Source organism: Procambarus clarkii, chromosome 19 (genome assembly GCF_040958095.1).
Source record: "Procambarus clarkii isolate CNS0578487 chromosome 19, FALCON_Pclarkii_2.0, whole genome shotgun sequence".
NCBI classification, from domain to species: Eukaryota; Metazoa; Arthropoda; class Malacostraca; order Decapoda; family Cambaridae; genus Procambarus; species Procambarus clarkii.
In genome coordinates, this window is record NC_091168.1 from 15905877 (window position 1) to 15931371 (window position 25495).

The 25495-nt window shown below is 46.1% G+C and overlaps 1 protein-coding gene across 4 annotated transcripts in view; it reads right to left on the minus strand.

The window, feature by feature from the left end:
* LOC123757619 (protein CASP) overlaps positions 1–25495 on the minus strand; it is a 285090-nt gene that overhangs the window by 151354 nt on the left and 108241 nt on the right. For all 4 annotated transcript variants that reach the window (XM_069326988.1, XM_045741432.2, XM_069326987.1 and 1 more), the window contains exons 4-5: positions 22539–22702; positions 11478–11565 (exon numbers count right to left, since the gene is read on the minus strand). In XM_069326988.1, coding sequence (XP_069183089.1) covers positions 11478–11565; positions 22539–22702 — 252 coding nt within the window. The remainder of the gene's footprint in view (positions 1–11477; positions 11566–22538; positions 22703–25495) is intronic.

Below are 25495 nucleotides of genomic sequence, written 5' to 3' on the forward strand. Positions count from 1 at the left end.
TGTGTGTGATACAAAAATGTCTCCAGAATGAGGTTCACAAATCTGCATGTCCAAAAGTCCTCCGTTCTTGCTTCATAGGCCTCCCAGTCTATTGCTTTAAAGTTGAAGTCCCCCAGTATCAACAGTCGCGATTTATCCTTATCTGCTTGTACAATATTATCTCTAATGACCATTATGAGGCCCTCATGTTTGTCATCCAGTTCTTCCTTTGTCCATGTGTTGCTTGCTGGTGGGCTGTAGGCATTTAAAATTATCAGCTTATCATCCTGATTCCAGATCTGCAATGCCATTATGTCAATATCTTGAGGGTTTTCAAATATTAACTCTCTTACCTTCAGGTGTTTTTTCACCAGTACAGCCACTCCTCCTCCCTTCCTAGTTTTCCTGTCACGTCTCCAAACTGAATAGCCTCTTGGGAATATGACTTCATTTATTATATTTCCTTCAAGTTTCGTCTCTGATAATGCGACAATATCTGGGACCCTAAGCTGGATTATATCTTGCAACTCCAAAGTTTTTGACCTCACTCCATCTATGTTGGTATATACAATTTTCAGAAACATGTTCCCTTTTCCTTTGCTCTTTACTCCTCCTTCCACTACTGATCTTGTTGCTTTGTTTTTATGTACCATTTCACAAGCTTTCCAGTCCCTGTCACTTTGTAGAAAAAAGAATTTCAGTCTTCTTCATTCTATCTCCATTTAGACGTTTTGCCTCAATTAGGATCATTTTCAGCTTTTTTCTGTCTTCCTTGGAGAGGTCTTGTCTTATTGACCAAAGTTTGCCAACCTCATCACTCTGCAATTTCCATGTTTTTCACTCCATTAAACGTCACCCTTAAGGGGCGGTTCTTGTCTTTCTCATATTTTCCTATTCTTCTAAAATCACTGACATTTTCCTTTGAGCCTTCTCCTAAACCTACTATTTCCTCTATGATTTTCATCTCTTCTGCTGCTCGGTCCACCCTAGATGAAATTTCCTTCTCTAAACATCCAAAAATGATTATGGACTTAGTTCTATCTGCAGTGTTTTGTACCAGTTTACTGTTGGTAACCAGTTCTTTCCTAATTGCTTGCCTAATTTCTGCTTCTTGTTGGTCATTTCTGGTTTTGACTTCCAAACACACTTCTCTGAAAGTCTCTTTCTCTTTTACAACTTGAGCATATGTCGCTTTTATTTCTTCTTTATACTTTTCTAGTTCTTTATTCACCTCCTCTATGTGAGTTGTCAGTGAAGTTTCCAGTTGGAGATCCTAATTCTATGTTAGCCCTCAGGCTACCTTGGAGTTGTTCACAATATGAGTCTATTTTCTTGTTTATTTCTTCAAAGTCACCACACTTCACTTTCCACACCTCATTTTCTTTCACTAGTTCCTTGATTTGCTCCTCCTGATTTGTTACCTTGTCTGTTAATGCAGTAATAATCTTACCTTGCTGAAGCATACTCCCTTTTAGAGTGCAAAGCTCACTCCTAAGAGCTCCATTGTCCTCTTCCAATGTAAGCACTTTTTCTTCATACTTCTTTTGCATATCCTCAATTATCTCTAACATGCCAAGAACACCTCCTTTCCTTATATCTTGGGGTGAGAATCCTTTGAAACAATCATCTGTTGGTGTGTCTACATTTCCAGTGGTGGTGGCGGCAGCCATCTTTGTTTTTGTACTAGAACCAAAACAAACTTTTCCACTCACTTTTACTTGTTTATTGTATTTTATTTGGTTTTACACTTCCCTGAACCTTTATTTAACCTGGGACACAACTGTAGCCCTCAACCTGTTCCCAATCCTTAGGTAATTCGATATTTCCAGGAGCTTGCTGCAGTGTGACTCCTGCCTCCTCCAGCTCCAGCCACTCCTCGCGTGCGTGCATGCGTCTGGGATGCGGATGTCTGGGGCTCCCCCTTCCCCCTCCCAGGGAGGGGGGAGCTGCGCAGACATGCGGCGCGGCTCGTGTGACGTCATGCTTGTTAGTTCATTTTTCTGGGGGGGTTCTGTCCACTCGTTTGTCGATTTTTGTTGTTAACTAGAATAGGGGTTTGTTTTGTGGCGCTTACCTTTCTGGGTGCCTGTCCCAGTCGATGGCAGATATAGAATGCTCCAAATCACATGTGCAATTCTATGGGCCATTGCTCCCCGTGCCTCTCTGAGGGGGCCAGGTTCTGGTTTGTGGTCCCCGGTAGGCCTAGAACTCCACCCACATCGACTGATGCAAAATAGTTAGGGTATCCATATCAGCCATGGATAGCTCCGGAGAGCCGTAGGGGCTCCCCCCAGAAAATTTTCTAAGGTTGCCATAATGTCCTTTCCTAAAGTCAGGTTTTTCAATTGCATCAACCTTCATATTTTCTTCCAGATTATAACGCATTGCATACTTTATTCCCAAAAGACATACAGGCATACCTCAGAATAAGAGTTTAATCCGTTCCTGGAGACGCCTCGCCTTCCGAAAACTCGCATTCCGAAGTTAATTTCCCCATAAGAAATAAAGGGAAATGAATTAATCCGTTCCTGACTACCCCAAAAACCCCACATCAAACTAAATTTTTATACCTAATTTACCTAATTCATCTAAATAAACCTACAAAACTGTGTTCCAGTTATTACTTACCTTGCTGTCGAGTGCTGTAGGCGTATGGAAGATGGTGAGGAGGGGGGAGGAGGAGAGGAGTTACTGTTTGGAAGGGGAGTCCCCTTCCATAATCACATCACATAACCCCATGCCTTGTAACACTATGGATACCACTTCTCTTTCTAAATTTTTCAAACCAGCCCCTGCTTGCCTTAAACTCTTTCTTATCTGCATCACTCGTTGCAGGGGTATTCTTTAGAAGGTCTTCGTGCAACACCCTGGCTTTCTCACAAATAATGGCCTCCGAAACACTATCACCCCTCAACTCCTTGTCGTGTATCCAAATTAATAACAACTTTTCCACTTCTTCAAGTATTTGTGGTCTTTGTGCCGTTAATGTTCTTACTCCTTTTGCCACTTTAGCACCCATAATCTTATTTTTCTTCTTAAGTATAGTGCATATTGTTGATGTGGCTTTGTTGTACTGCCTACAAAGTTCAACAACACGTGTACCGTTCTCATGCTTCCGAATGATCTCGTTTCTCCTCTATTGTCATCCTCACATGAGCTTTCTGGCCTTTATCCTTACCACTGGCTTTCTTGGGACCCATGGTGAGATATATAATAACAAATTGTATAGACAAATCACCAAAAATCAAACAAAACACTGAAAATCCGCGAGAAGAATTGATGTGGGGGTAGTCACTGAGCGCGAGACAATGGTAAACTGAGGGGCGGCGGGGCGGAGGGGCGACGATCGCCGAACCACCACGCGCTAGGTCGGCCTGTACGCGTATCAACAAACTCGTGTCCCGAAGTAACCCTCGCCTTCTGAGACAAATTTTTGGAGTAAATACTGCTCGCCTTCCGAAAACCTCGCATACAGGGACAATCGCATTCCGAGGTACCACTGTAGTCACTTTTTCCCAAGGGAGGAAGATACTGAATGTCAAATATTTCTTCCTGCTTCCTGGTAAATATCAAATCTAGCATGGAGAGAACGTCCCCTTCCCTCATCCTCGTAGCTTGTTTAACATGTTGCTACAAGAATGTTTCCAGGATGAGGTCTACAAATTTACAGGTCCAAAAATCTTCTGTTTTAGCTTCATATGCTTCTCAGTCTATGGATTTCAAGTTGAAGTCGCCGACTATCAACAGTCGTGAACTATCGTTATCCGCTCTCGCTATGATCTCTCTCATTATTGTTATAAGACCTTCTCGTTTACTATCTAGCTCCTCCTTTGACCATGTGCTGCTTGGCAGTGGACTATATGCATTTATGATCATTAGTTTATCATCCTCATGGCAGATCTCTAATGCTATTATGTCAACTTCTTGTGGATTGCCAGTCATTATTTCGTTCACCTTTAGGTGTTCTTTCACCAGCACAGAAACGCCATCGCCTTTCCTAATTTTTCTGTCCTGTCTCCAAATTGAGTAGCACCTTGGAAATATGACCTCATTTAAAATAACATCTTCAAGTTTTGTCTCCATGAGTGCATCAATGTCTGGTGTCTGCAGCTGTATTACATCACTTAACTCCAGTATCTTCGATCTTACTCCATCTATGTTGGTGTATGCAATCTTCAGGAACTTGTTCCCCCTCTTTTTATTTTTCACTCCCCCTCTCTCTAATGATTTTGTTGGTTTGCCTTTATGTACCACTTTACTGGTCTGCCTACCCCTATCACTTTGTAGAAAAAAGAATTGATTTCTTCTTCATTTCTGCTCTCATTTAAACGTTTTGCCTCGGCGAGGTTCAGTTTCAGCTTTTCTCTATCTTCTTTTGAAAGATCTCGTCTTAACGACCACACTTTCCCATCCTCATCACTTTGTAATTTTCTAGCATTCCTTAGTATTTCTTCCATCTGTTTGGCACCATTTAGGGTGATCCTCAAAGGTCGATCTTTCCCTTTTACATATCTGCCTATTCTCCTGTAGTCGCACACATTCTCTATGGTTGTAAGACCTTCCACAAGGCCAACAATTTTATCTACTACTTTTGCTTCTTCTACAGCTCTTTCTGACCTAGATGTTATCTCCTTTTCTTTGCAGCCAAAAATTATCAGGGACTTACTCCGATCAACTGTGTTTTGTGGGACTCCACTGGTGACTTCACGCCAATCGGAGGTCTCACCCCTCACCGTAACTCTCTGCTTCCTATTGCTTAGGTACTCCCTTATCCACTGGAGCACCTTACCAGATACACCTGCCTGTCTCTCCAGCTTATGTACGAGCCTCTTATGAGGTACTGTGTCAAAGGCTTTCCGACAATCCAAGAAAATGCAGTCCGCCCAGCCTTCTCTTTCTTGCTTAATCTTTGTCACCTGGTCGTAGAATTCTATTAAGCCAGTCAGGCAAGATTTACCCTCCCTGAACCCATGTTGGCGATTTGTCACGAAGTCCCTTCCCTCCAGATGTGTTACCAGGTTTTTTCTCATGATCTTCACAAGATCACGATCTTTAGTGTACACGCCTATTTGTACTCACCTATTTGTGCTTGTGGGGATTGAGCTTTGGCTCTTTGGTCCTGCCTCTCAATTGTCAATCAACTTTAACATGGTCAGAAGAGATGCAGTACTCTGTGCCATACATCGCCATTTCCGGCCCCTCTACCCGTTCATTATGTCGTGCTACAATGGTGAGTCAAAACTGCTCTTTGGTGAACACGAAATCAGATCATGTGAAGATGTTCAGCAAGGTGATCCTCTTGCTCCACTTCTTTTCTGCTTAGTCTTAAAAGAAATCACTGAAAGCTTGTCTAGCGAGTTCAACATCTGGTTTTTGGATGATGGCACTATAGCTGACACCATAGACCACCTCTTGCAAGATATCAGGAAAATAAGGGAGCAAGAAGTAAGCCTGGGTCTCTTCCTGAACCCTTCCAAGTGTGAAGTAGTCTCCTCCAATCCAGACATCGTAGCTAGAGTAAGGTCTGCCTTGCCTGGAGCCCATGTCATTAAGGCCGAGAATAGCACCCTCCTTGGAGCCCCCCTCGGGTCTAACGCCATGGAGGAGATCCTTGACAAGAAAATCACAGACCTCAGGAGGATGGAAGACAGAATAGGTGACATCGATGCCCACGATGCTTTATATCTCCCCACTAAGTGCCTATCCCTTCCGAGGCTAACCTACTTTCTGAGGTGCGCCCTATCTTACGACAGCCAAAAGCTTGAAGAGTATGACCTCTTACTGAAGACAATGCTAGAAAAAGTGGTTAACCTCTCCCTCAACGAATGCCAGTGGAAACAAGCCACTCTTCCTGTCCGGCTCGATGGCTTGGGTGTCTGCACCGCCACCCAAATTGCTGTCCCAGCCTTCCTGTCTTCCTCCTCAGCATCAGATGACCTGGTTAAGGAAATTCTACCTGACACCCTAAGTGATGTAGCGGGAATACAGGACCCCCACTACACGGAATGTGACACGAAATGGGGTGCCATGGCAGACCCAGCACTCAGACCAGCCATGCAGAAAGCCAAGAACCAATCCAGCTGGCACAGCCCCATTGTAGACAAAGAAGCCACAGCTTTGCTGGTGGCAGCAACAACCCCCAGTGATCGTGCACGCTTCACAGCTGTGCAGGCTCCCCAGGCAGGAGACTTCCTTTTGGCAGTCCATATGTCTGCGACAGGCACACGTCTTGATTCGCAGGAGCTCCGTATTGCAGCCGCTCTCCACCTTGCTGCCTCTTTCCACACTGTTCATAGATGTATTTGCGGCGAGGCAGATGCTGACGAATATGAATTGCATGGCCTGCACTGTGGAAAATCTGGTGGTTGGCACACTAGACACGACGAAGTCACTGATATCATTAAAAGAAGCCTTGCCTCTGCTCAGTGTTCAGTAGAGAGAGAGCCCCGCAACCTATTGAACCGTGACTCTGTTAGCTTTGCCGGCCGACCAGACGGAATCACACTGCGCCCGTGGAAGGGTGGCAGACAGTTGGCGTGGGACTATACTTGTGTATCCACCCTGGCAACCACATACATCAACCTCTCTGCCGGCCAAGCAGGAGCCGCGGCGACACAGAGAAAGATCCAAGTTAGCCAAGTACAGGGAATTAGATCATCAGTACAACTTCGTTCCGATAAGGTCTGAGACCATGGGGAGACCATTTAATTTTAATAAATGTCATGTTATGGAATGTGGAATAGGAGAACATAGACCCCACACAACCTATATATTATGTGAGAAATCTTTAAAGAATTCTGATAAAGAAAGAGATCTAGGGGTCGTTCGAGATCGAAAACTATCACCTGAGGACCACATAAAGAATATTGTGCAAGGAGCCTATGCTATGCTTTCTAACTTCAGAATTGCTTTTAAATACATGGATGGTGATATACTAAAGAAATTGTTCATGACTTTTGTTAGGCCAAAGCTAGAATATGCAGCGGTTGTGTGGTGCCCATATCTTAAGAAACACATCAACTGGAAAAGGTGCAAAGTCATGCTACTAAGTGGCTCCCAGAACTGAAGAGCAAGAGCTACGAGGAGAGGTTAGAAGCATTAAATATGCCAAAACTAGAAGACAGAAGAAAAAGAGGTGATATGATCACTATCTTGAGATGATTTCGGGGCTTTAGTGTCCCCGCGGCCCAGTCTTCGACCAGGCCTCCACCCCCAGGAAGCAGCCCGTGACAGCTGACTAACACCCAGGTACCTATTTACTGCTAGGTAACAGGGGCATAGGGTGAAAGAAACTCTGCCCAATGTTTCTCGCCGGCGCCTGGGATCGAACCCAGGACCACAGGATCACAAGTCCCGCGTGCTGTCCGCTCGGCCGACCGGCTCCGTACATGTGCAATATGTACAAAATAGTAACAGGAATTGATAAAATCGACAGGGAAGATTTCCTGAGACCTGGAACTTCAAGAACATGAGGTCATAGATTTAAACTAGCTAAACACAGATGCCGAAGAAATATAAGAAAATTCACCTTCGCAAATAAAGTGGTAGACGGTTGGAACAAGTTAAGTGAGAAGGTGGTGGAGGCCAAGACCGTCAGTAGTTTCAAAGTGTTATATGACAAAAAGTGCTGGGAAGACGGGACACCACGAGCGTAGCTCTCATCCTGTAACTACACTTAGGTAATTACACTTAGGTAATTACAGGTCACAGAGTACCACAACCCAGAACCCTACAATCCCAGAGGGAAGTGGAGAACCCTCCTCAAACAGTGCAACAGCCACAGGGATTGGGGCACCACCCCCAAATTCTACCCAACAGACACCCAACCTGCCCCATCCCCTGTCAGCCCCCCACTAAGTACCCACCTAGGGCACCCTCCCCCCACCCACCCCCCTCCCCCCACTCACCCCCCTTCTCCCCCTCACCCCTCTCCCCAGGACCTCCCTTCTCCCCCATCCCCCATGCCCTCCCTTCTCCCACATGCCTTCCCGTCTCTCCCACCCCCATGCCCTCCCTTCTCCCCCTCCCCCCTAAGCCCCCCACTCTCCCCCACCCCACCTAAGTCTTCCCCTCTCCCCCACTCCCCTAAACCCTCCCCTCTTCCTCACCCACCTCAGCCCTCCCTTTTCCCCCACGCCCCCCAAGCCCTCCACCCTTTTCTCTCCCCCCAAGCCCCCCCATCTCCCCTATCCCCCACAGCCTCTCCTCCCCCCATGCTTCCCCAACCCTCCCTCTCTTACCCACCCCCTGTACCCTCCCCCTCTTATCCACCCCCTGTACCCTCCCCCTCTTATCCACCCCCTGTACCCTCCCCCTCTTATCCACCCCCTGTACCCTCCCCCTCTCCCCCACCACCCCAAGCCCTCCCTCCTCCACCAATCCCCCCGTGCCAGGTCCCCCCAGCTCCCACTCACCCCAGATCCCAAAGGTCCCCCCCAGAAAAGAAGCAGAAGAGAGTCAGTTTCAGGGTGATGTACTCGAACATAGATGGGATCACAAGCAAGACAAGTGAACTAAGGGAAAGAGCACAAGAAGTTAACCCAGATGTAATCGGACTCACTGAAACAAAACTCTCTGGAATCATAACGAATGCCGTGTTTCCCCAGGAGTATACAGTAATAAGGAAAGAGAGGGAAGGTAGAGGAGGAGGCGGAGTGGCCCTACTCATGAGAAGGGAATGGAGTTTTAAGGAGATGGCCATCCCGGGCTGTGAGGAGTTCAGAGACTACATAGCAGGCACCATAACAATGGGAGGACCAAGAATAGTAGTAGCAGTAATATACAACCCTCCACCAAATGACAGGAGACCCAGTCAAGAGTATGAAAACAACAACAAGGCAGTTAACACTATAATTGAGAGGGCAGCCTCTGCTGCCTGTAGAAATAGATCCCACCTGCTCATCATGGGCGACTTCAATCACGGAAAGATTGACTGGGAGAACAAGGAACCGCATGGAGGCGAGGATACGTGGAGAGCCAAACTATTGGAGGTGGTGACAAGCAACTTTTTAACGCAGCATGTCGGAGAACCCACAAGGATGAGAGGCAATGACGAACCAGCGAGACTCGACCTAGTCTTCACACTGAACGACTCCGACATAAGAGAAATCGGTTTTGAGGACCCAGTAGGAATGAGCGACCACAGTGTACTGGTGTTTGAGTACTTGATTGAAGAAGGGTTATTGAACTCGAGGAGAGATACCGAAACCAAAAGGTTAGCATACCGAAAGGGAAACTATGAGGGGATAAGAAAATTCCTAACAGATATAGCATGGGAAACAGAGCTCAGGGGAAAGAAGGCCCAAGATATGATGGATTACATCACGCAGAAGTGCAAGGACGCAGCAAACAAGTTTGTCCCAGTCCAAAAGGAAAACAGAGAAATGAAGATGAGAAACCCATGGTTTAATCAAAGATGTAGGCTAGCTAAGCAGCAAAGTAAAAGGGCATGGAGAAACTATAGGAATAACAGGACACTGGAGAGCAGAGAAAGATACCAGAATGCCAGGAATGAATATGTCAGGATGAGAAGAGAGGCAGAAAGACAATACGAAAATGACATCGCAAGCAAGGCAAAGACTCAGCCTAAATTGTTGCATAGCCACATTAGGAGAAAAACAACAGTAAAGGAACAGGTTATGAGATTAAGGATAGGGGCGGAAGGATTCACTACAAATGACAAGGAAGTGTGTGAGGAATTGAATAAGAAATTCCAGGAGGTCTTCACCTTAGAACAAGGAGAAATTCCAGAGGTAAGTGAGGGAATAGCTAACCAGGAACCACTGGAAGAGTTTGAGATTACCAGTGGGGAAGTAAGGAAGTGTTTACTAGAGTTGGACGTGACGAAGGCTATAGGCCCAGATGGAATCTCCCCTTGGGTTCTAAAGGAAGGAGCAAGAGAACTGAGCCTACCACTCTCCATAGTGTATAACAAATCACTGGCAACAGGGGAACTGCCAGATACTTGGAAAGCAGCTAACGTAGTCCCGATATACAAGAAAGGGGATAGACAGGAGGCACTGAACTACAGGCCAGTGTCCCTAACCTGCATACCATGCAAGCTGATGGAGAAGATTGTGCGAAAAAAACTAGTGGAGCATCTGGAGCGAAGGAACTTTGTAACACAGCATCAACATGGGTTCAGGGATGGCAGGTCCTGCCTCACAGGGTTACTTGAATTCTACGACCAGGCAACAAAAATAAGGCAAGAAAGAGAAGGGTGGGCAGACTGCATATTTTTGGATTGTCAGAAAGCCTTTGATACAGTGCCACACAAGAGGCTAGTGCGAAAGTTGGAGATGCAGGCTGGAGTGAGAGGGAAGGTACTCCGGTGGATAGAGGAATACCTAAGCAACAGGAGACAACGAGTCTGTGTGAGGGGTGAGGTCTCAGATTGGCGAGACGTCACAAGTGGAGTCCCGCAGGGGTCAGTCCTTGGACCTATACTGTTTCTGGTATATGTAAATGATCTCCCAGAGGGTATAGATTCGTTCCTCTCAATGTTTGCCGACGATGCAAAAATTATGAGGAGGATTGAAACAGAGGATGATAGTAGGAGGCTACAAGATGACCTGGATAGACTGAGTGAATGGTCCAACAAATGGCTGTTGAAGTTCAACCCGAGTAAATGCAAAGTAATGAAACTAGGCAGTGGAAACAGGAGGCCAGGCACAGGATACAGAATAGGAGATGAAGTACTTAATGAAACAGACAGAGAGAAAGATCTAGGAGTTGATATCACACCAAACCTGTCTCCTGAAGCCCACATAAAGAGAATAACGTCTGCGGCATATGCGAGGCTGGCTAACATCAGAACGGCGTTCAGGAACCTGTGTAAGGAATCATTCAGAATCTTGTACACCACATATGTAAGACCAATCCTGGAGTATGCGGCCCCAGCATGGAGCCCGTACCTTGTCAAGCACAAGACGAAGCTGGAAAAAGTCCAAAGGTATGCTACTAGACTAGTCCCAGAACTAAGAGGCATGAGTTATGAGGAAAGGCTGCGGGAAATGCACCTCACGACACTGGAAGACAGAAGAGTAAGGGGGGACATGATCACAACCTACAAAATCCTCAGGGGAATCGACCGGGTAAACAAGGACGAACTTTTCAACACTGGTGGGACGCGAACAAGGGGACACAGGTGGAAGCTGAGTACCCAAATGAGCCACAGAGACGTTAGAAAGAACTTTTTCAGTGTCAGAGTAGTTAGCAAATGGAATGCATTAGGAAGTGATGTGGTGGAGGCTGACTCCATTCACAGTTTCAAATGTAGATATGATAGAGCCCAATAGGCTCAGGAATCTGTACACCAGTTGATTGACGGTTGAGAGGCGGGACCAAAGAGCCAGAGCTCAACCCCCGCAAGCACAATTAGGTGAGTACAATTAGGTGAGTACAGGCTCCCTGTTCCTGACAAAATGAATTATTGTAAATATATCTTTTCCTGTCAATTATAAAGCAAACAAATAATGTTCAGCATGTAAATAACTTACTTGATTACAGGTTTTTAGCAAGGCATTGAGGCGATCCAAGGCTTGCGTGTGTTTTCCCAGGTGCTGGGGAAGTTCAGCAACTAACAGTCTGAAAAGTGTAAAATCACCATCAATCTATCAAGGTAAATAGTGCTACAGAGGCATGGCAAAAATCTTAATCCAGCCATGAGTGGCCACAAGAAGTTCATGCAATCACTCAAGGCCTTTCCATCCCTAGTAGGCATAACAAGAACAATTAACACTTGCAAACTGCCAGATTACCCACTTGGCCAATACTCTAGACACCCACCAGACCGTAGCATACTGTACACTATCACCAGGTTCACTGCCTCAAGGCCCCATCACATTCTGACTGATATAAAGAAAAAGGCACACAATGAAATCTTGGATTAAAATTTTCCTGAATTTTTAACATGGTGTGGAAAATCTAGATCAACAAGGCATTGTTAGTACTCACCAATGACACTGCTTCAATATTTTTTTTAATTTCTTTTACCTTTAGTAGCAAATATTAGTCAGAAAATGCAATTTTATTTGTACAAAATACAGTTAGAAAAATGTGACTTATTTTATGGTTGATCCAGTTCAACTGACACATCGAGGACCTGTCCGAGCAATGTGCATTTCTTTCCTGCCAGTGCAGCTCATCTCTTCTTGATCAAGACATTTTCATTCATTTGTCATTGGATACTGCTTTGTTTGTGAGTAGGAAATATCAAATAGACCAAACAGGTGTTAAAAAAAATAACAGATACACAGAGTTTCTTCAAAAATATGAATCTTCATATAATTATTCCCTCTAAACCAGCAGTCGCCAACCTTTTGGAGCTCATGGACCATAATTTTAAATCCCGCAGACCACTAATATGAATCCCACGGTCCACCAAACAAGAAATGATAGTTAACCACTGAACTGTGCAAAGCGCCTGTAGGCGCTTGACGGGGGGTGCGCAACGTGCTTCCGGTATCTTATATTCTTCGCGTATGATTCAAAACTCCCGCAGCTACATGGGGTTCACATCAGCTTCCTCAGGGCTCTTGTAAACAGACGCCATATAAAAAAAAAAATCGTGGGCAACATTCCCGGGTGTGAGAGCTTCAGTACTGAGTGAGCAACTAAGGCTGGTGCACTCAGAATGAGCTCAGCACTGCTGTTCAGCTTGTGACCACAGTATCGCCTAATAATGTCAAAATATATACAGATATTGAAGAGCTCTTACAGAAGAGCCTGAATGCGATAATGACTGTGTACAATGTTCAAATATCAGTGATTCAATGCTGTTCACAATGTTCACAGCGCTAGCCACAGCACCACAGCATTATTTTGTCTATCTATCTATATTCAAACGACTTCTTATGTTCCTTTACAAAATAAACTGGGTCAATTATTCCTTTACAGGATTTAGTGACAAGGATTGTGATAATAGCAGGATTGTGGTGATAATTAGTGCTGTGCGAAGTACTGTGGGAGGAGGAATTTTGGCGAGGGACGGAGGGAATCGAGGTAGCGTGACTGTGTGTGGCAGCCATTCTTGTTTTGCTCACCGTACTAGCTTAGTGGTTTGCTATGGTGAACACAAAATTGGATGAGAAAAAGTTGCCCTAGTGTTTCCAGGGTAGACAAGAACATTCAAGATGGCCACCGGCAAGAGGAAAACAAAACAGAGCTTGATTTTGGGGGGATTCAATGAAGAAAGCATTGATATAAGCAGTCTTTACAACAAGTTGGCAAAATTAGATACTATAGTGAGCTCTCATGTAGAAATAATCAGTAAATTGAATGAAAGTAATGACCATTTGTGTAGCAAAGTTTTATGTCTTGAGGGCTTAGTGAAAGACTTGTGCAAAGACAAGAATCAATTGGAAACACATTGCAAAGCCATAGAAGAGGAAAATAAAATCTTATAAATAGCTTTGAAAGAAGTTAAAGCAAATTTAAACATAAATGACTACAATAGGTTAGGTAAGGAAATTCACTAGGAGAAACAGCTTTTGTCAGCACAGATGGAGAAGTTACACAGGAAATAGAACAGTGCAGGAAGGATATGCAACTCACCTATGCACAAGTGGCCAAGGAGAAGGAAAAAATTGAAAAAGCAGTAAAGGAAGCCAAACACTGCAGCAATCAGGATAAAACAAACATTAGGCTGGAAGCGAGAAAGGAATTGACATCTAATCCGAAGTTGGTGCAAAACACAGTTGGTCGGAGTAAGTCCCTGATAATTTTTGGTTGCAAAGAAAAGGAGATAACATCTAGGTCAGAAAGAGCTGTAGAAGAAGTGAAAGTAGAAGATAAAATTGTTGGCCTCGTGGAAGGTCTTACTACCATAGAGAATGTCTGCGACTACAGGAGAATAGGCAGGTAAGTAAAAGGGAAAGATCGACCTTTGAGGATCACCCTAAACAGTGCCAAACATATGGAAGAAGTACTAAGGAATGCTAGAAAACTACAAAGTGATGAGGATGGGAAAGTGTGGTCATTAAGACGAGATCTTTCAAGAGAAGACAGAGAGAGAAGCTGAAACTAAACCTCGTAGATGCAAAACATCTAAATGAGAGCAGAAACGAAGAAGAAATCAGTTCTTTTTTACACACAGAAATCACAATTGCGTGATGCATTAAATGAACAAATCCACAAGGGCCGTGACGAGGATTTGAACCTGCGTCCGAGAGCATCCCAGACGCTACCTTAGTAGCTCAGTCGATTACGCTGGCAGTGTCTGGGATGCTCTCGGAGGCAGGTTCGAATCCTAGTCATGGCCATTGTGGATTTGTTAATTCTTTTTTCTACAAAGTGATAGGGGTAGGCAAGCTAGTAAAATGGTACAAAAAGGCAAACAAACAAAATTGCTAGAGAGAGGGGTAGTGAAGAATAAGGAGAAGGGAAATATGTTTCTGACAATAGTATACACCAATGTAGATGGAGTGAGATCGAAGATACTGGAGTTAAGTGATGTAATACAGCTGCAGACACCAGACATTGTTGCACTCACGGAGACAAAACTTGAAGATGTAATTTTAAATGAGGTCATATTCCCAAGGGGCTACTCAATTTGGAGACGGGACAGAAAAATTAGGAAAGGCGATGGCGTTGCTGTGCTGGTGAAAGAACACCTAAAAGTGAATGAAATAATGATTGCCAATCCATGAGAAGTTGACATAATAGCACTAGAGATCTGTCATGAGGATGATAAACCAACGATCATAAATGCATATAGTACACCGCCAAGCAACACATAGTCAAAGGAGGAGCTAGATAGTAAACGTGAAGGTCTTATAACAATAATGAGAGAGATTATAGCAAGAGCGGATAAAGATAGATCAAGACTGTTGATAGTCGGCGACTTCAACTTGAAATCCATAGACTGGGAAGCATATGAAGCTAGAACAGAGGATTTTTAGACCTGTAGATCTGTAGATCTCATCCTGGAAACATTCTTGTATCAACATGTTAAACAAGATACAAGGATGAGGGATGGGGACATTCCCTCCATGCTAGATTTGATATTTACCAGGAAGGAGGAAGAGATATTTGACATTCAGTACCTTCCTCCCTTGAATAAAAGTGACCATAACTTTTTGGGAATAAAGTGTGCAATGTATTATAATCTTGAAGAAAATAAGGAGGATGAAGCAGTTGAAAAACCTGACTTTCGGAGAGGACATTATGGCGACCTTAGAATTTTTTTTTAGTGAGCATAATTGGACAAACTTGTTGCTAGGCAAGGAAGTAATTGAGATGTATGTCAAGTTTTGTGAAATATATGATAAAGGCACAAAAAAATTTATACCAAAACAAAGATGCAGTGCTAGAAAACAGGATTGGTTCAACAGAAATTGCGAGAGGGACAGAGACCAAAAGACACAAAAATGGAATCAATATAGGAAGAGGCCAAACCCCCAAACATACCAGTGATACAAAGATGCGAGAAACAACTACACAGCAGTGAGGAAAGAGCTAGAAAGAAATTTTGAAAAAGGGATTGCAGACAAATGTAAAATACAACCAGGTCTATTCTATAAATTCATAAACAACAAAGTGCAGGTAAAGGATAATATTCAGAGGTTGAAAATGGGAAATAGATTCATGAAAAATGAAAAGGAAATGTGTGAAACATTAAACGAAATGATTCAAAGTTGCTGCAGCCGCCGACCCAAACCGACACATGCCTGACTAGGCACAGGAACGGTAAGCGTGCAGCCAGGACTCTGTTTGACCGCCAAAAACCCCGTACCCGAATGTCAGCCCAGGACATGTTCCCAAAAACGGCAGCAAGAGCAGTGAACTTACGAACGTCATGGGCATAGGAATAGACCGCAGGCTGGCTAGACTTAATAACCATGCGGATGACCTGAGAGACCCGTATCCACGAACTGGGAAGAAGGGAAATTGGATCAACCGAAAGCGTGTCCCCAGACACAGAAGCCGTGGTGCGCAAATAACAACGGAGGGCCGCAACCGGACACGAAACATGATGCACCCCCAGGCTGACCAACCAAGCATCAATAACCAAAGGATCCCTCTGGAAAGCAGCAGTCTCATTCTTCGCCAGAAAAGAAGGAGACGGCTGCAGATGAACAAACCTATCTCCACGACCGAAAGAGCAGAAACCCCTGCGCCAGAGGAGAGCATGAAGCTCCCCGACTCGATCCTCAGAGGCCAATGCCAACAAGAAAAGAGCAGTTGAAAAACAATACTGAACCGAAGGGGCCACAGCAAACCAAGGAGAAGAGAGATAAGAGAGCACTCTGTCCAAAAACCAGGACGGCTGAGGTGGCACATGAGCAGGCTAGAGGTGAAACAACGCACGAGACCACTTGCGAAACGGCGCAGAAGTAACATCTATACTGAAAGCAAGCTGAAGCAGCTCCACCAGTGCTGCACAATACGAGGTGACAGTATTCTGCAAAAGATGAAGGTCCTGGAACAACCACAAGAGAAAGGACAACACCACCCGAACTGAAAGCAAAGTACAACGACGAAAAGGCAAAAAGAAAAGGAAGGACCGCCTGGAAACTTCATAAGACCGCCGAAACAAAGCCCGCAGGTTGGACACCATCAACGGAGCCACCTGATCACCATACAACTGGTGATAAACTCGGTTCAAAAATACCAAACGTGAAGACTCAAGGAAAAGAGTGAATCATAACTCACTGGGCCGATCTTCTGAAAGAGGCGGAGCCACGGAAAAACCTCCAGGTTCAGACATTGGGCAAGCAGCGCCTGAGACCACGGCTGGGCCGCCACCATGGGGCTAAGAGGACAACTCGCCCCTAGTAAGTCTCCAAGTGAGCCAGGACCTGAAGCAACAGCTGAACCAGAGGAAAGAGGAACAGGAACCCCCACCTTGACCAGTCCTGCCGAAAGGCGTCAATCCCAACAGCAAGACGGTCAGAGAAGGGTGCCACATATATTGGAAGACGCCTCGACCCCGCCGATGCAATGAGGTCCCCTCCGGGTGCCTGAACGTCTGGCAGAGCCAACTAAATGTTTCGGCATCGACCGTCTATTCCGGGGACGAGAATGAACCGGGACAGGCTGTCTGCCAGGACGTTGGACATCCCCGGACGTGAACCGCCAGGAGAGCCAAACCCCGAGAACTCGGCAGACGAGTCACCTGAAGCGACCAACCCCTAAGAGCTAAGGACCGCATAGAACCCCCCTCGGTTCAGGCAATGACCCACCGGGAAGCAGTCCGAATGGAGCCGGACCGTAGATCCCCGGGCGGACCGAACCCTCCAGAGCGCATACCACACCGCTGCGAACTCCCGTACTGTGCTGTGGGCCCGACGGAAGGAAGAACCCCACCGCCTCTGGCCAGCCTGGTGAGCAGTGGTCACAAAGTCCCAGCTGAGAGACGACAAGTCCGTGAACACACTGAGCGAGGGCTCGGGTAGGCGCCAAGGCACTGAACCCCAAAAAACCCGAAGAGGAACCCGGCGATGCAGCAGCCGACGTAGGGCCCCAAGGAGTCGAACTCAGTGATTGCGAGAGAGGCAGAAGGGACGTCCCCCGAAGGAACCAGAACAGCCAACGAAGCCAAACCCAACCCAGCAAGTAGACCATCATCGCAAAGTTCAGGCTCCTGCACAGACCCTCGAGCAACCGCCGGGTGACCCGGGAGCCCCCAGAAACCAGTGCATGCGGGACTACAGCCAAAGGAGAGACTGAGGAGGAAGAGATAAGGAAGCGAGCTGGGAGCCCCAGCCACGTCCTAACCTGGGAGGAAACCAGATGGGACTTTCTCCAGTTCACCAGGAACCCGAACCCGGCTAACTGGAAAAGAACAACACCCCTGGCGAGAAGACACGCGGACCGACTGGGAGCCCAAACCAGCTAGTCGTCAAGGTAAGCCAACACCTAACACCTAACAGACGCAGACGGGCCACAACGACCCGGGTAAGACGTGTGAACACGCGAGGTGCCAGGTTCAACCCGAACGGGAGACAACGAAAGCGGTAACTCTAATGCCCCACAACAAGACCGAGCCAGTTCCTGAACCTCGGATAAACCGGGACGTGCCAATGTGTGTCCTAGAGGTCCAGGTACACCATCCAAGAGCCTGGTTCGAAAAGAAGCTGGACCTGGGACAGAGTGGTCATCTGAAATTAGGGACAAAAAACCCAGGAGTTCAGATGGGACAAGTCCAGAATGAACTGCAAGCCTGCACAGTCCTGTTTCAGAACTGAAAACAGATGGGAAACCTACCTGAGGGACGTTGTTATTTCGACCATGCCCAAGCGCACCTACTCCAAGATGACTTGACAGAGCGCTGGAGAAGAGGTTTTCCCCGCCAGCCCCAAACCCCCCGAAGGAGGAGGAATCACCCCAACACCACTGAAGGCCGCGCAAAACGATCCGAAAAGCCCACGAATCGTGGGATCAGGCATGAGCGAACAGAGCAAGCCTCCCTCCCATCGCCCCTTCAATGGGACGAACCGCGAAAGGGCCGATGCCCCTTACGAGAACCCGATCTGCGCATAGAGCCGACCAGACGCAGCCGGCGGGACCAAAGGCTGCACCGGCTCCGAAACTGGCAACTGTGGCCCACCTCGACGGGAGGAACTGCGGGCCCTGGCACGACTCCTCCGGGTGCAACCCACCCTGGACCCTTGGAGAACCAAAAGGTTAGACATCAGGCGGCCGCTGGAAGAAGCCGCCTGCATATACTATTTGACCACAGAAGCAGCAAACAGCAAAGGACAAAAGGGCGAAGAAAATCTAAGAACCAGGCCCCAATCAGATTCCAAGGAGGAAGCGAGCACCACCTGCCGACGTGCAAGGCACGCAACGAAAAACTGCAACAGTGTAATGCGGGCCAACCTTTAATCTCACTGCCAACTCTGACTTAGCCGCCACCACCTGCTACTTCTACCCACTGGGTAATTCCCCCAATTGACAGTGAAGCAGGATACCATCAATTAGGCATAATCCCCAAAAATGGATCCCAGTTATCTGAAAAGGAGGGATAAGATTTACGTTGTGGGGATTACATAAAAATGCAAGGGGATTATATTAATATGAAATAAATGCTCACAGGCTTGCAGAGGGTACCAAGTCCCAAGCATAGGGCTTGAGCCAACCACGGAATCTAAAATAACCATTGGAGGAAAATTCCATTAAACACTATAATTTCTAAACAAGATTTATTAAACAAAGATTATCAATGAAAATAAAAAAGAAACATATCCTTTCTGAACACTTCCTAAACTGAATATAATCCTAACCGAGGCAAATGGTAATTGACTACCACAAATAATGTGGATTCCCAACTGCAATCAGACACGGATACCTTAAAATACCACAGCCAGGCCTAGATGTTCTGCCTCGGCTCCTTGGAAGCAGTCCGCCTCTAGTTGCTACCCAGTCCACGCTGACCCAATTCTCTACTGACCTCTTGAGAGGCTGACCTTAGCTTAGTTGCCAAATTAATCTTCAAAGAAGATTACTAACTAAAATTCTTTACTCGTCACTGTAGGTGACTTATTATTTCAAAACAATTGGGAGATTATCTAGATACTTGAGCCAGGCTAATTACAATATTCAATAGCACTTACAGTTTCACTACTTTACCTGAATTAACAAGCAAGCTGGTAGGTACATATTTTCAAAGTAACTAGATACTGTACCATATTGTTACTGAAGTCAAATGCTTCTTTGATAACATACGAGGCTTATTCTTTATTCTCAATTGACGTTAATTTTAACATAAGTACTTAAACACGAGCAGATGATGAATCACTATAACGTGGTTGAAAAATGTTGACCAGACCACACACTAGAAAATGAAGGGACGACGACGTTTCAGTCCATCCTGGACCATTCTCAAGTCAATTGTGATTGACTTGAGACTGGTCACAATCGACTTGAGAATGGTCCAGGACAGACTGAAACATCGTCGTCCCTTCATTTTCTAGTGTGTGGTCTGGTCAACATCAATACTTAAACACGATTGATTCTTCTTACTATTTCTTTAATACATGAAGTATTATCCTAGTTTGATGACTCGACACAGGTCCATGTGGCACTACTGTTTTCTACACATGAGCTCTAATCTCATGGGGGGGGGGGGTGACCCTTCCTAGCCTGTTAAGGTAAACTACCAACTCACTCCATATTTTTACAAAGGGTGTATCCTCCCTTCTAGTGAATGCCAACTTTTAATGTTAGATCTATGGTCTTCTATATTAACAGTCCTACTGTTACAACAGGGCATCCTGCAGGATTGGCGCAAACAGCTTCAAAAGGGCAGACGATGCACAAACAGCCAAGGCCAAGGTGCTAGACCCAGTAACGGCCCCAAGTGCCTCTAAATCCTCTGTAAGCCAATCCAAAGACAGCTCAAGGAGAGAAAAGAAGCGCAGGACCGAAGCCAACAAGCGCTGCCGACAAGGAGGGAACCTGCACGTTAAGCTGAACCGCGCCAACATCCTGCAGAAGTTCCGGAGTGAAAAGGCACTCATTGAGGTGTGCAAAGTCGCTCCCCAGGTAAACCTGGACCACAGGCAATGCCTCGCGCCACTCCAGAGTACGGGTACAACAGAAGATGTCCCAAGCATCCAGCGAAAACAAAGGGCAGTCCGCCAGCCAGGACAACTCCGGAACCTCCTAACAGACCCAGTATGGAGACGAAGATCCAAACCTGAAGGAAGACGGATTCATTATAGAGGCATAGACCGGGTCGCGCAGGAGGTAAGCTGCAATGGCCGCCCGCACCTCAGGCGGAGAGATGCAGGAAGCTGAAAACCTCTGGAAGGACGGAACCGAAGGATCCACAGGGACACGGAACCGAACCCGGGAAGTAGCTGAACCCAAATCCAAGTCGTACGCAGAGGGGGAAAAGAAAAACCCACTCCTTGTAACAGCATGCCCTGCTCGGAGGGTTGGGGTCCAGTGGGAGCCCAAGGGAGCCCAACGGAGCCCAAGGCCCCCCAAGTCAGCTCCTCCCCAACCCCGGGAACCTCCATGTCAGGCCCCAGGACCGAATCATCCTCCAAAGCCCCAGCCTCACAAGAAAAAGCTGGGGCAGCCGGAAAAGCAGGAAAAGGATGGGCCCACTGGTCGGACCCCGGAACTACGGCAGGAGGAACCGACTCAAATGCCTTATCCCATCAGCCGAGGAACTGGAGATGTGTATCGCCAGCGCAAGGGTCTGGGACTTCCCCTTCCCCCTCCCGGGAAGGGGGGGAGCTGCGTAGATATGCGGCATGGCTCGTGTGACGTCATGCTTGTTTGCTCGTTTTCCCTTGGGGGAGTTCTGTCCATTTGCCTCATTATTTTTGTTAGTATTACCAGAATAGGGGTTTGTTTTGAGGCATTACTTTTTTAGGTGCCTGTCCTGGTCAGTGGCAGATATAGAATGCTCCAAAATCATATGTGCATTTCTATAGGCCATTGCTCCTTGTGCCTCTCTGAGGGGGCCAGGTTCTGGCTATGGTTCCCAGAAGGCCTAGAACTCCACCCACATCGACTGATGCCAAAAGTTAGGACTATCCCTATCAGCCTGGATAGCTCCAGGGAGCCATAGGGGCTCCCCCAGAAAATGAACAAAAAAATATTTGTGGCAACTCGCGCACATGTTGAAGCTGGCGGGCGACTGGGTCTGGGAGTCTATGGCACGGGCGACCACCAAACCGTGACGTCACATACCATTTTCAGGACACCATTGCGGCCAAAGTAAGTACAATTTACAATTTTGTCTTACATATCTGTTATCAGGGAAGAGTATTTAACATTTTTAAAAACGCAAAAAATTTTTTGCCAAGAACTTATTTCCTGCTCACAGGAATGGAGGGGTGCCCTATTTGGAGCCCGAGCAGCACAGTGGTTAAATAACATACATGAAATGTAAGTAAGGAGGAGGGAATGAATTTAAGAAATAGCCCCACCCTTACAATAATGTTGATTCAGCATTACAGTACTGTACTTGAGCAAGTTTTGCCCACTGGGAGAGAAAGCAGGAGTGAGAATGAAAGGGATAAAGGGAAAATGAGAGGCAATGAGAATGGGGAAAAGGGATAATGGTAGGAAGTAGGGGAAATGGGTGGAATGAAGGAAGAATGGAAGGTGTGGATTTTTGCTTCATCTTGGCTGCAATATGCACTTTGCAATGGCTGATGACTTCAGCAATAAATGCATAAGTCAACAGTGTTGTAAAGCAGTCATTAGTAATGCAAATACAGTATGAGATCCATATTCCAGCCAATGCTGTTCCCTGATATTTGTTAACATGTACTTTAGTCAACTGTACAATACTGTATACTAGTATATGCCATATCTTAATGTATGCTAAACAATCAATAAAAGCATTAGAAAAACATGAGAATAAATAACATTATTATTCTATTTTAAAATTTACATGAAGCTGCTTAGGTGAAGGATTTCTTCAGTAAAATTAAATTCCAAAAATAAAAATTACTAAAGAGCTAAAAGCGCTTAGGTAACCTGGTGCACCCACATGAGGTGAGGATGTTCTTAACAGGAAGATGAGAAAAAGTAAAACATTAGTACAAGCAGTATTTCTTAATTGAAATTAAGGAGCAATGACAAAATGGACATACCTAAATCCGAATGGCACCATGGATCCTTTTCGGCCTCCATAGAGCTCTGGGTAGAATTCAAAGTACAAATCTGGAGCATCTAGGTCTCCAAAATATTGACACTCCACCTCTGCTAGTGAGAATCGCCGAAGCTTGATAAGTAGAGCAACTCTTGTAAACCACAACTGTTAGGATACAGAATGGACAAGTAGATGATCAAATTTGAAGTACACTAGCTATACTGTATTCAGTATACAATATTAACATTCACACTAATTACAGTTATTCTTTGGAAAGATAAAAGAAATATGCGAAATGAGAAGAGAGATTTTCAAAACTCCATTAGACTAGCAACCTCAGGGATCCTTCTATGGGCATTCTTTGCACAACTACATTTAAACATTAATTAACCTTGTATGAATTCCAACATGGGATGGAAGTGATGAGTGTTTCAAATACAGTAACCTTATATTAAAGCACAATATAAAACAGAAATTTATTTCAATCATCATATCTGTATATTTACCACTAAATATTTGACCATATAATTTAGGAATACAGGGGCACCTCCCAAATCAGGGCATCCTTGTGATAGATCCCTCTAAGCAATGGATCAATTTCACCCACTGGATTTAACCTCTGGAATTTGGATTTTTAAACAAAATCTGGATACCAAATATGGGTCATTGGTTCATCATGTTTTTATTTGTAAAATTATTTAGAATAATGCATTTATATTTTAGAAGTGGTTTATTAAGCTTGTATTGTACTAATAACTGCACAACAAGTTTGTGACATTTTTTCTGAGGCATCTATACCTACTGTGATAGCACACATACTGACTGTATATTTACCTTGTGTGAGAGTGTAGTCTGGGTTTTTTTTTTTTTGTGTTCAAATATTTTTCACCGATTTTTCTTCCAATATACCATTTTCTGTGGAGAGCCCTTTTGGCTCCCCGGAGCTATAACGGGCTGATGTGTGGCAACTGATGTGTGGCTGATTAGACCGTGGCAACAGTCAATCGAAGGAGTTCTAGGCCTACCGGGGACCAGAGCCAGAACCTGGCCCCCCCCCTCAAGAGAGGCATGAGGAGCAAATGGCCTAAAGATACCCCGTGTAATTGGAAGCAGTCATTATCTGCCATCTACTAGGTCAGGCACCCAGCAAAATAGGATTTTCCAAAACAAGCTGCTGCTGGTCAAAAATTGCAAACAGAAAGCCGAACTAGCAAGCAGAACTCCCCAATTAAAAAAACAGCGTTGAATGTAATGAAACGCCATTTTCTGGGTGAGCCCCGGAGGCTCCCTGGAGCTTATCGGGCTAATGTATGTTATATAAGACCGGGACATTAGCTAAGGAGTTCAGACCTACCAGGGACCAGCGCCAGAACCTGGCCCCATCAGAGAGGTTTCAGGGAGCAATGGCCCTGGAAAACCCCTTTGTGGTTGGGGTTTTCCTTATCTGCCATCGACCAGGGTTAGGCACCCAGAAAGGTAGGCATAACAAAACAAACCCCACATGGTAAAAAACTAAAACAAAAAACCGAACAGAGAGGTAGAAACTCCTACAATCCAAAGGAAACAAGCAAACAAGCAAACATCAAGCTTGACTGCCGCACAGATCATCCGTGCAGCCCTCCCCACCCAGAGAGGGGGATGGGGGAGCCCCCGGACATAATGTGCCAGCTGCCTAGCTTCAGTTCGGAAGCTAAGCTTCAACCAACGCGAAAAACTGCCGACCGGTGGAGGGAGGGTTGCCAGGGAGCCTCCGGCGCTCACCCAGAAAATGGCGTTTCATTACATTGAACGCTGGTTTTCTGTGGGGAGCCCCTACGGCTCCCTGGAGCTTCATACCCAAAGAGAAGGAAAAGAAAGGGCTAACCCGGGAGGCGGCCTCCACAAACTCCGCAACGCAAAGCTGAGACAACAGGCTGCAACCTGCAACCCAAGGCAACAAGAATGCACAGGAGCAGACGCGCATAAAGAATGGGCGGCCAAGAACCTGTGCGACCCTCAAATCCCTGCGCCTGAAATGAGCCCTAGACGTCACCAACACAGCAGCAAAAGCTGCAAACGTCCGAACAGCACGGGCGCAAGGACAAACCGCAGGCTGGAAGACTGAAAAACTCTGCGAACGACCTGGGAGACCCAAGACCTGAAACAGGGAACGAGGGAACCGGATCAACCCAAAGCGCATCCCCAGACACGGTATGCAGGTAACGGCAAAAAGCGCAACCGGACAACACAGGACACACCCCCGGCAAAACCAATCAAGCATCAATAACTCAAGAACCCCTCTGGAAAACAGCCGTCTCGACTGTCGCCAGGATGGAGAAAGGCTGCAAAAGTACAAACCTACCACCAGTACCAAAGAGGAGAAACCTGAACCGAAGGGGCTACCACAAACTGAGGAGAAGATAAGGCACCCTGTTCAAGGACCAGTACAGCTCGGGCGACGCATGAGCAGGCCGGAGGTGAAACAAAACACGAGAAAGCGTACGAAATGGGGCAGATGTGACGTCCACCCTGAACACAAGCTGGAGCGGCTCCGCCAGCGCCTCACAAAACGAGGCAACAGTAAGAAACATCAATTAACTGTAGTCCTGAAAACCCAAGAAAGGACAAGACAACCCGATGCGAAAGCGAAGACAACATACGAAGAGCAAGAAAAAGTTCATGGAAACACCAGGAACGTCATACTGTCGCCGAGACGAAGCTCACAGGTGGGACACCATCAACAAAGACACCTGATCACCACAGAGATGGTGATACCGCGCGTCAAAATACCAGACACGAAGAGCTGAGAAGGCAAACGCAGTCACGTAAAGAACCGATCCGACCTGCCGAAAGAGGCAGAGCCGCGGGAAAAGGCACCGGGTTCGCACACCTATCAAGTAGCGTCAGAAAATAAAAGCTGGGCTGGCCACTAAGGAACCATAAGGACTACTCTCGTGGGAATGGGCTCCAACCAAGCCA